This window comes from Ischnura elegans, chromosome 2 (genome assembly GCF_921293095.1).
Source record: "Ischnura elegans chromosome 2, ioIscEleg1.1, whole genome shotgun sequence".
Lineage (NCBI taxonomy): Eukaryota > Metazoa > Arthropoda > Insecta > Odonata > Coenagrionidae > Ischnura > Ischnura elegans.
Window position 1 is genome coordinate 89,307,776 of NC_060247.1, and position 12,485 is coordinate 89,320,260.

The 12,485-nt window shown below is 38.0% G+C and overlaps 1 protein-coding gene across 1 annotated transcript in view; it reads right to left on the reverse strand.

Moving 5' to 3' along the window:
* The window catches only part of LOC124154139 (nucleolar protein 14 homolog), a 32,425-nt gene extending 20,004 nt beyond the window's left edge, over positions 1 to 12,421 (reverse strand). Inside the window, exons 1-7 of the mRNA XM_046527671.1 lie at positions 12,078 to 12,421; positions 11,852 to 11,998; positions 11,637 to 11,760; positions 10,564 to 10,904; positions 8,760 to 8,914; positions 6,130 to 6,386; positions 1,708 to 1,827 (exon numbers count right to left, since the gene is read on the reverse strand). Coding sequence (XP_046383627.1) covers positions 1,708 to 1,827; positions 6,130 to 6,386; positions 8,760 to 8,914; positions 10,564 to 10,904; positions 11,637 to 11,760; positions 11,852 to 11,998; positions 12,078 to 12,257 — 1,324 coding nt within the window. The 5' untranslated portion in view covers positions 12,258 to 12,421. The remainder of the gene's footprint in view (positions 1 to 1,707; positions 1,828 to 6,129; positions 6,387 to 8,759; positions 8,915 to 10,563; positions 10,905 to 11,636; positions 11,761 to 11,851; positions 11,999 to 12,077) is intronic.
* Between the last annotated feature and the right edge of the window lie 64 nt (positions 12,422 to 12,485).

Genomic DNA, 12,485 nt, shown 5'->3' on the forward strand with positions numbered 1-12,485 from the left:
CATAATTTTTTGATTTTTCAAGACTGGCAGTGAAAAAATAGATTAAAAAATGCAAATATAACTTTCCGATCGCATAGCATCCAATTTTTTTTTCTCTTGAGAGTTGCTCCCTAGCACGTGCATTTAAGGGTTTGTCGCTTTGTCACTCTCGCCAACATTGTAACATTATCTTAGCCGCGGCCACTCAGTGTAGCCGCGATGTCGCTGTAACGAGGTGTTGAGCATTTAAGTTTTGAGGTTATAAGAACTGTGACAGTGAAGCATGCGAATAAGTTGTCAATTAATGTAACAATTTAAGCTACATCGCAGAATATAGAATATATTTTGTACTGACTTAGTTACAACAAATAAGCGGATGATGTCATCAGAAGTTGGGGGAGTTTCATTATAGATCCTGATGTTATGCTCACTATCTATGCAGTATGTAAACTGTGCTCCAAGCATATTTCCTGAGGCCCTTCAAAATCAACATTGACTACTACTGTTCTCAGTGAACACCTGTTCAGCACTGCAGACAATATTTCTGTCACAAAAAGAATAGATTAGTCACAGATCTGCATCATGCATTCTTTAACAACCTGTTATACAGGGCCGGCCTTAGGGCGCCCCGGGCCCCGTGCTTTGGGGGTTCATGAAAAAAAAAATTAAAATATACGATAGTTTTGAATCAAGGTATCATAACGGCGTAATTATGAAGTCTGAATTTGGGAGGGGAACACATACTTAGCCAGAGAGTGGTAGGGATTCAAAATGCTCGAGTTTATAGATGGGGTATAGAGTTTAATATTTTAAGTGAAGGGCCCCGCACTGAAGGTTCGCCCTTGGCCCCACACTGAAGGTTCGCCCCTAGCCCTGCACCTGCTAGGGCCGGCCCTGCTGTTATATATAAGTTTTATCCTTAGCAAGTTAATGTTATGGAGACGACCTTAAGATTTTTACAGAGCTTTCCTGCTTACATTTTTAGAGAAATTATTTTCATTCACCTCTCGTTGTTGTTCATTTAAATTTGCCATTAATTCAGATAATAGGAGTTCATCCTTTGAACCGAGTATCAAGAACCGAGAGCCGATGGGGGAGAACCAGACCGGTACCAAGAACCGAAAAAATTTAAGAACCAACTCATCCTTAACAAAAACCATGTATGAAAACCTCCCAGAATGAACCTAAAATAATTATGGAACTTATCTTTCATAAAGTTAGCATGTGGACACCAATTAAGACAATGACCTAATTAAAACAAAATCTTTTCCTTTGAAATTATTTTACCATGAGTTTAGATGGAAATTCACTTTGACAAATTTTTGCTGGAAAGATATAAAATGACACGCTCATTAGTTTTTTAAAGTTTTGCCACATTTCGCAACAAACATAAACTTTAAAAAGCAAAATATGAGTACCTAGAGAGAATGCAGATGATTCAACACAGCATATACAACATACCTTCAATATCATGTTTTTTTTATATGAAGTATAAAAATTCAGTACATTTACTTTCTGGACAACCGTCATACAAAAAGAAGTGTCACAGTGCGAAACTATTACTATGATGATTTTAAAACAATTTCCAGAAAATATCACAAGGACAACCTAATTTTTAAGCCCATCAGGCAATTAAGTCCAATTAGAAACACCTTTTTGAAATTTTGATAAAAATGGCATAGAAATTTTTTCAGCCAGCCTACGAAAATGGAGACCTGAACTACTTACCACCTTCAGGTTCAACGGCATGATCCACATTCAGTTTTTTCTCCTCCTTTCCTCCCTTCTTAACTGTGGTGGATGAATCTTCATTTTTTCCTTCAGAGTGTTTGCTATCAGCATCCTCTTCTACTTGAAATAAAACAAATATGCTAAACATAATGTGATGAATTTAAAATTCTCTATTGATTTGATGACTTCATTATTACCACTTGGCTTGTAGAATTACTAATTAAGATGCTACAGTGAATTTGGATTTACTAAAAAACTATTCTTAAAGTCTATAATTTTGTTTGGCCAGATAGAGGCCACACCCCATTTCCGAAGAAGGCAATAGCAAAATAATAAATAAGATCTAATCATATGAAGAAATCATTCATTATTTCCTAATCAATAGATGGAATAATAGAGGTAGATATCCGTGAATTTCGCGAGACGCGATATTGCGAAATAACGTGAAATAACGCAAAATCGGTAAATAAATACAAAATTTCGTGTTTTTTGCGACTTTAAGTGGATTAGCGAAAAAATCACATCTAATGACTCGTAATCTATTAAAGCCTAAGCCTTCATTGTTTAACCCAGCCGACATTCATTTGCTCTCTCTCATTACGATTCCAAGGTCAATTGGCTCGTTTAGTCTCGCGCATAACGCATCCGCGTAATATCGCGCACTGTGGCGATTTCTCTGCCAGAATTTGCCGTTAAATTTATCACAGCCTCTCTCTTCGATTCCCATCTATCAATCCTGAAATATTTAGAGTGAGGCACTTTCTCACCTGAAGATTTAGATATTATGAATTAAAAATGTGCGGAAAAAATAAAACGCGGCTGCGGAAGAGCGGAAATACAAGCTCACGCACCTGGTACGTGTCAATGCCGAGCAGTAATTCCGGTGACTCACCGCGACGCATCAGACAGGGTTATTGGATAACTTGTTGCAGGAAAACCTTGAGTGTGGGTCTAATGTAACAATTTCGTTGACTTAAACACAACCGCAGGCTAGCACCGGGCCGCCGTTCACGGCACGGCCCACAGTGTGGCAGAGAGTCGTCTCGTCTGGAAGCGGCCTGAATTTCACGCCGTCGTGACGTGAATGGTGGCCGGCGAAAAGTTGCTTCGTCAGAAAGTGGCCTCAATATAGCACTGCCCGTATTTCAAGCCGTAGACGGCGCACAGCAGAGCCGGATTGAAATGGGCCACGTTGGCGGTCAGGGCGCCGTTGACGGCCGCCGTGGTGACCACGGCGGCCGTCAACGGTGCCCTGCCGTTAACTGCACGATTCGATTCGTTTAAAGGCATCCATAGAAACGTATGGTTATTTGAAAGCATGAACACTAGCAGTTGGGGGAAGGAAAGGAAGGAACAGAAAGGATAGGAGGAGGGGGGGCTCTCCTTATCAGTGGACGGATCGTCAGATATTAGGCTCTCCACTGAGCTTCAAAGCAAAAAAAATAATTTCGACATTGGCCAAATCTAATATCTAATTCTTCAGGTGAGAAAGCGTCTCATTCTAGATATTTCACTAATTTCAATTTCAATATTTACATTTCAATAATTTTTCAAGTTTCTTTGAATCAGAAATTGTTCAGTTATGTGTGCTTCTTTCACTGCCTTTCCTGACCAATTGGCAACAGCTGTAATCAAAACTAAGCAATCTTGTTGTATCTAGCTGCTGTCCTACTTTCCCTCAACACCTGGGTGAGACAGTGGCGTAACTAGACTTAAGCTTTGGGAAGGATAGGGGGAGCCTGGGAGGGCAACCTCCCCCCCCACCCCCCTGGCAACAAGGTGTCCAGAAAAGTTTTTGAAAAATGACATACCAGGAAATACATTACACATCATTTTGTAACTTAAAATCTCACTTGAAGCAGTGATTATATGTCAAAACTAGACAATAGTTTTAAATATTTTTTACATTTCTCTGAGTCTTTGAGGGGATCTATCCTCCTCATTCCCCCCCATAGTTACACCACTGGGAAAGGGAACCCATGACATGAAACATTAAGGCCAATTTGTAATTTACACAGTACTATGGTTATACCGTAGCTACCCAGCACTCAGTTTGAAAACACCATCCTGATAGGTTGTGTTTTGAGGTTGGATTGTTTTTTTTTTATCGTAGTTCCAGCTTTAAATATCGAACAAAGGATAGGAATTTTAAAATGCCAAAAGCTAGTGATACCGTTCATACCAGGGCAAGTGAATTCAGCTGAGAAGGATTTTATGTGAAAGACAGAGTATTACTGCGCAAAGTTTGCGATAAAAGATTTGAATTTGAAAGATGTGACCCTTTGTTAAAGCACATCAGTAGTGATACACACAAATGTGCGAAAGAAAGGGGACTCGCAAACCGACTGCTATCATTTGAACGTACAGTCACTCAGTCAAAGAAAGCGAAGGAGGAGCTTGTTGTTGCTACTACTGAAGCATTTTTAAAGGCTTTATTAAGAGTAGAAACACTTGAAAATCCAAAATTTCTGGAATGGCTGTCGAAGTACACACATATAAGGTGGTGGGGATTTGCCGTTTGCTGATCGTATTCACCAAGACTACATACTTGAACCATTCATATACCTTGAACCAAAATAAGTTGAACCATTTCTTTCATTTAGTTTTATCAGAAATTTTGTACCATCGAAATTGCGTTAAATGTTATGTAAAATGCTTAATAAAAGTATAAGTATTCATGAAACGTGTACTATAAAATAATAAAATACCTACAGAGGTGGGAAAATTGTAGCATTATAATAACACTACCAAGATTTTCTATAAAACCGAAATCACATGATTTTAAAACAAATTTTAGCAAACAATAAAACCACTTTCACTGACCTCTACCTATTAGTTAATTTGGTATTCCAACAGCCAATAAATATTGCATTGCTCTGAATATATTCCTCTCTTGTTGCTCAACATCTCAAGGAGAAAAGTAATGGTGAGAATATATTTGTTCGCAAGTACACAAACAATTTTTCCAAAATAGAATCCTCATTAATTTGGGGAAGGGGAAATACTTGGGGGAAGACCATACTCATATATAAATTCAAGCGCAACTATCAGAATTGAATAACATCAGAACAGTGAAGTTGATACTTGACACCGTGATTTCAAAGGAAAAATTTGAAATCAAACCATAAATTCTGCTCACACATCTTGATCGAAATTACAAAAAAATTAGACTTTTCAGTATTTTTTAAAATGAGTAACATTGGTTACATGTATTGCTTTCAAAACCATCATGTGGCTTCTCCTAATGGTTTTTTGCTAAAAAAATACATTATTACCCTTCTCTTACATTTTAGGGTGGAGTCACTAATATCGATCAAAATTTAGAATAATGGTTCAAAAGTAACTCCTTTCAGGATTCTCTATTTAGGAGTAACAGTGATTCTATGACCTTGTCATTTCTCAGTGAATGATGTCTTGTAGTTGAACTAGGGCTGTCAACTTAAGTAACACCTGGAGACCGATTTGAGGTTGATCAACGAGGGAAGAATAAAGAAAAAGGCAGGAAAATTGGACCAATCAGCAGCCACCTGGCATTCACCCTGGGCCTAAATATTTTGGCCACATTGACAGTCACATCACTCGCCCTAAACATGCCTGCCTGGTCATTTCGAAAACAGACTAGTTTTCGAAATGACCAGGCATCAATGGAGACTTTCACCCACTGGACAGACGGAGTTCAACAATAACAGAGATTCTGTTGTGTTCAAAATTGCTATGTGGCTTTTCCTAAAGATGTATGACTCTATGACACGCTCATACGACGTGAATCATAATTTTTTTCTGTAATCAGGATGACAAGTATCAACTTTTCCGAGCTAATGCAATACCACCGTGACAAATTTTTTGGCACAACCAAGCAGACACCTTTCTAATTATTATTACGACATATAAGCCTATGCACTGAATTGTTGAGGCCTTTATTTTGTAGAATTCCATTATATGGTTGGAAGAAAATTACTTTGCTTTTCTACAAAACAAAGTAGTTTGTAGAAACAAAGTGCTTTGTAGAAAAGCAAAGTATTTTCTTCCAACCACATATAAGCCTAAATAAAGTCCCAGTTTCCAAATATCCATGGCAATGTGATGCATGACTGAGAAATCACTCAACTGTTGCCTATAAGACAATTCTCTGCCACTGGTTTCCAAGCATTTCGGATAGTGAGGAAGCCTGGAAGACAGTGAGAAAGACTTTGTGATCACAGAAAAATGTCCGTAAGTAGTTTCCAATGTAGCGTAGTAGTTTGATGCAACCTTGCGATCAATCTGCCAGGCATCACACATCCTGTAGCCACAGATGCGTGATTCTTGAAAACCAAATCTTAAAAGTTTCCTCACCCAGGACCAAATTTTCACATTGGCTCCCACACTCAATGCATAAAATAAAAAATAAATGCTACAGTGATTAGCAAGAAGAAAAACCTTGATTGTTTTCACCGTCCGAAGATTCCAAGACAAGATCTGAGAACTCCTCGTCACTGCTTTCATCTTCATCGTTGTCATCATCATCCTCCTCTTCAGCTTCTCCTGCACTGGCATCGCCATCTTCGTCATTGTCATTACTTCCGCCATCATTTCCAGCCTCGCCTTCACCATCACTCACAGCGTCATCACTGTCTTTTGAGACCTTGCTCTGCCCATCCTCAACAGGATCTTCAATATCACTCTCCAAGGCAAACCTTGGGGATAGAGACTATGGTAAGTGACAGAAGGGGAAAAGCAACAGGCCTACATCATGGTCAAAAGCCTTTCATCACGTAGGGATTACAGGGCATTGAAAACACGAAGGAAAACTTCACAAATAAATTTTTCCACCATTTTATGCATGTGATAGGTGAGTATTTCCTTTGAGAAGTATACTCTTAATACGTTGCGTACGGATGGCGAGAATTCTCGTCATTTTTTTCCCTAACGTTTCGCATGGATGACGAAGATTCTAGCCATTTAGGTGCGTCAACCTAAACAATTTTAAAATTTTAAAGCGTACAATACGTATTCGTTAGTATGTTTTCAGTTGTTGTTCGTTATTCATAATGAATTGATGCATCATAACGTTTGATTGGGTAAAGTTATATTCTAAACATTAGCTTTTTAACCATGTTTAAACCAAAGGCATTACGCCCTAATAGGCACATATTTCCAATCTCAACACCTCCACCCAGAATCGGTGTTCCTAGGAATTTAAATACCCCGGTACGCAACGTGTTAAGTGATTGGCAGTGAACACTGTACCACTAAAGGCCCTAATATAAAGATCTAAAAAATATGGATTGTTTCTATCCTCCCACCCTTACCTAATGGCAAAAATGACCCCAGCTGTCCTCCCTCCTCCAAATACCATACCATAGATAATACGGAGCAAATGCCAGGCACCTGGGATATTCCGTAATTAAGATGCTGGTGTTTAGATAAAAATAGATAAAGAGCCCAGAAAAATCTTCCCCCTTATGTTTATGCACTAAAAAAGAATTTTCCAATGAAACTTAGGTAATAGTAGATTGAATGTACCGGTTATAGATTCTCTTTCGGCATTCTTCTGCAAATTCAGCGCTAGGACCTTCAACTCACATGCCGTGTGATTTGTCTTCACATAATATTTTACTTCCCCATTTCTGATAACAACACCAGACACTTTCTGTACCTTGACATAATGATGCTAAGCCATTCCTGAGTCGAAAGGAACTGCCTTATCTTTCACGTTTTGAATTTGACTTTAATAATTATGTGACAATTGACGACGTGAGGAATTCTCCAAGGGCATTCACACTAACTCACATTCTTTTAAAAAATAAACGCTTCCCACCTGGCAGAGCTAAGCTAATAGCTATTCAAGGTCCAACTATGTTTCAATTAAACCCACGTAGGTTGGGTCAGTTTTGAAGTAAGAAACTTTCCCCCTGCTCAATTCCTTCCTCAGATATGGGATTAGCCCAGATTAGGAATGAGACCATGCATGCAGTTTTCACCATCATGTTGATTCACTGTCGACTTACATCCATACTGCAAATATGATGACCTTGGAAGCCAAAATTTTTATACAGGAGGATTTTTAACAGCTCATTTGGACGTTATTTTGCTAGGGCGATGGAATACATAACCTTGGAAAAATTCTAGAAAATCTTCCGTTAGAGATAGATATTCCATAGTTCATAATTCCAGATTAATGGTCACCTACTATAATTAAAATTAATATCTAATAATCAGCATTGCTCATTATTAAAACTTGTAATTCTTCACTGACATATCTATGTAATGAGCACGCACTACTCTCGCTCGTGTGACTATAATCGGCGTGCGTACCGCAATCTTCTCATAGAGCAGCTCTCTGATAAGTCATATAAGTGAGGTATTTTATCGCATTGGACTGGAAAATTACGTTTCATAACTGAGGTTGTCATATAAGTGAAAGGTTTCATAACCGAGGTTGGAAATACATGGGTTCATATGGGGTTATTCATGGAACCAAAAAAAATCAGTGTATAAGTGAGGTCATCATATAACTGAGAGTTGCATAACCGAGGTTCTACTGTACTTATTATTGCAAGGAATATGTCTTTTCTGGATGGAGCATATCTATTTAACTTGACAGCAAATGGAGGTCACCCATTTAACCAGCGATAGAGGAAATATAACTCCAAAAACAAGTGTACGATGTCTATTTTTCCAGCAACTAAGTGCCTTGGCAGCACAAATATTATTACAAGAAACTGCACTGATTAAGTGGCTAGGCACAACTCAACTGAACTAATATCTGGCTAGCAGGCATGGGATATTTGCAAATTATCTGCAACATTAAGAACAGTGTAGCTTCATGTAAATAGAAAAGAGCGAGGGACAATGAGCTTGCCAAGGCCTTGTGAGACTGATTGGCACCATGCCATGCTGATTGATGCTGCACCAAAGCTGGGCAGAGATTATGCCACAAACAATGTGTCTTTAAGAAGCATTGCCAGCCAACTTCAAGTCAGAATGCAAAGTTTACAGCTCACGTCGTGTCTCTAACCAGGATTATGCTTCATTTCAAAAGGTTGTCTTAACACTTTCATACATACCCATCGTCCAAATCATCTGCACTCCTATGCTTTATTGAGTTAGCATTGTCATTCACAAAGCCATGCATTCGTCTTTGTCTCTCTAATTCCAGTTTTTCTAACTTTTCTTTTTCCTCTTTAGCTATTTCCTCTTCAGTTTTCAATTTCTCCGAAGGCTGAAAAAGAAAAATCAAGAGTGATAAATAATAAAATATTCATGCAAATTTGGCTTCACTTCCTCACATTCATGATCATTGAATTGATTAAAATGAACCATTTGGGCCCAGACTAAGGGCACCACTTTCGAAAGCCCAGCTGATGGCCCCAATTTTATAACACCGAACTCCCACCCCATGTCTTTTAAGTATCCATTCACAGCTGTCTCACACCAACAATTATACATACACTTGGGAGGGTTAGATGATCACCCTTCCTGTGACAGAAGACACAAAAACTTTCTTGGTCAAGAGGACTTCAGAAATATGAGTTCTTTTTCATTAATTTTTAGCCAGAACATTGGTGAGAGTCAGTTTTTGGGAAACTATAATAAAATACCTCAAAAAATATATCACTGGCATTTTTAAAAATTTTTTTAGTACTGTATATGTATGAAATCTTGTTTCATATATATACCTTCTCTGTTTCTGTAATGCTACATTCGGTTGACTTCAAGCCTTATGTTTGTACATAAGCCACGGGGGCCAATAATTGTTATTACAGTAAAACCTCTACATCGTAATGGAGGGGATCAAAATTTGGGCAATTTGATGTATAGAGGTTCACTATAGAGAGGTTTCAGTGAAAGGCACCATTATTTCATATTCTTTGGAAATGAAGGAACTATTGTCTTTTAAACCATTATATTTATGTGTTTAAACAAACATGCATGCATTAGTGAACATGTATTCATTATTCAATCATTAGAGAAAGCAAGCGCTATCACATGATTTTTACCATGATTCGTGACAAAACAATGTGATCTCTGTTAATTCAACAGTCACTTAAAATGATTAGGATACTTGGATAACTATTTTTCTTATTTACTGTTAGGTATGCTCTCATATGCAGTGGCGCCGACTCCATGGGGCCAGAGGGCCCCCTCAAAACTTTGTAATGGGTGTGAGGAAAAATGTGTCAGGCTCGCTGATTTTCCCTGGAGTGTCCAGATATCGAGATTGGAGTTTTCAGGGTTCTAATGTTGATCATATGACTCTTCTGAAATGCTTAAAAAACTTAAAACTCACTACTTATAAAATTTCCCGGGGCAAGATCCCCGGTTTGGGCCCCACCAATATTTTTTGTAAGTCGGCATCCCTGCTCATATAGAACGAAATAGCCACAACTAATGATTAACCTGAAAATTACAACATAAAGAAGGTGCATAAGAAAAAAATATGAGTGAAACATTTATCGCTGAAAATGTCATTCCATGTATGTAATCGCGGCTGCATTAATGGTCTCTAGTTGTCTCGGTATGATTTGCAGAGGTAGTTATGCCGTCTAAGGGGTGTCTCCTTGGTATGATAAGTGGAGGTTTTATGAGATAAAGAGGTTCACTACATAGAGGTTTGCCTACAAAAGAAAGCACTACTTGTGCATTCAAGAAACTTCAACCAAGGAATGAAAAAAACTGCTTTGTCCACTAAAACTCAAAGTTACATATTAATTCTTAGAAACCTTAACATTACTGAAAGAATGGTGTAAAGAATAGAGTTAATTATAGATTAATATAGAGTTATAATAATGTTTCTTTAATAAATTATTGTGCTCAAGTATATAAATTTTGATACACACTGCCTTTAAAGCCACATATCTCGTACACTACCTTTCCTCTTGCTTCAAATTTAAGCTCTTGTACAGCAAGATCATAGGGATCAACTTTTGGCCTTTCCTTTGGAGGATCTGGATGTGGTACTTCTGGTTTTTTTTCATCAACAGGTGGTTCAGAACTGCCAAGGGAAACTAGAGGAAGAAGATCCTTCCACTGGGTATCTAACTTGTCTGTCAGTTCCAATGTCTCATCCTGCAATTTCTGCTTTTCATAGCGCCTCTTCTTAGACTCAGCTATAAGCTGATCAATGAGCTCCTTTCGACTCTTAGCCTGTGACTCGGTCTCTTCTTTCTTGGTCAAAAATCCACCAAAATGTGCCTCCTTCACAAACTTTCCTGCGATATCACAAAGAGGACAAAGTTCAGCCAACACAAAAAGAAGCCCCTAAGGAGCAAATGCACATCTTAGAGCCATGGTTATATTTCAATTCAATTTATTCAGTCACCATAAACATATGAATTATGCATGGCTTTGTCAATAATATTACATGTTTTAAGGCCTGGTTACACGATACATTAACACGTACGGGTTAGTGTCTAAATGTATGAACGCGTGAACGAACACGAAAATGCACCGTGCAGCCACCCAACTTGTGCGAACGCATGAACGGAAAATATAACCTGTTCTAATTTGGTTCATGCATTCGTACGTGCTCTGTTCCGGTCCACCAAAATCATTCACGCAAACGTACATTAACTTGTACGTGTTAATGTACCGTGTAACCAGGCCTTTATACTTCATATAAATAAATAAAATTATGCACAATATCAAAAATTTATAATATATAATAATAATATAATATATTATTTAGAATAAGTACGAATGGGCGTGTAATTAATGCTGAGAGTAGATACATACATTGCCAGAATTAAATCAAAATTTGATGTTAAATACATAATAACGAATAACTAGAAATATTTAAAGCAATTTTCCATGCATCAAGGCCATAGGCCGAAAACTTTTCCGGGGTGGATCCACTAGGTGAAAATGGGCGTTGACTACCTTGCCTTGCTTAGTCTGCGAGAAGTAATATTTTTAAATATCAATAATGAAGAAAAAAAAACTACCTTCAAGTTTGCCCCTGTCATCATCGTCATCGTCACTTTTGGGATCATCAAACTTTTCAATTTCGCTCAAGGCATGACCGCGATGGGTGAGCACTTCTTCGTCAGCGAGATTGTAAATGGATTTCTGAACAATAAATGAAAAATATTTCAAAATAAACAATTGATGCAAGTTATTAAATGGATCGAGAAAAAGAGGCAATGAAAAAAATAGACACCTTGTGGGCTTTAATTCGCTCTGCTGTAAATCTCGCCGTTACCCTATCCTCCGGGGTCATGAATCTACTTTTTTCACCAATCCTTCTATCCATGAATTTGTTTGATTTGTTTTTCAACTGGTACTCTCTTAAAAGGGTGGCCTTTCTCTGCGAAATAGAGAGAATTAGTAATAAATGAATTCGGTGAAGAACAACGGGCAATAAGCCTTAGAATATAAATGTATACCTTGGAAAAAGCTTTTGAGCGCGAGATGCCTGGCAAACCTTTGTCATGCTTTAAATTTCTTCCGATAACAGAAAACTTCTGACGATTCAAGTGAACTTCGAACGGATTGGTAGACTTCTTCGGTTTTTCCTTGGAACGGTCCGAAAGATTTTTCTTGAGTTTATTTTTCACTTTCCCCATTTCTGGCTGCTACAAAATTTGAGAATCAATCAAAATTGCTCCAATATTTCAGAGACAGCGTCAGTTTAATGTAATAATCAAACATAAATGCACACGGTTGACAATCTCCTCAAACGAAAAGCAATCGGGATTACAAGGAAAACACGTGCGAACAGTTGCACTTCGAAAACAGTAAGTTCCTTGTTATTATGCTAGATGTCGTCGTCGAACAAAAACATCGGCAGTAGC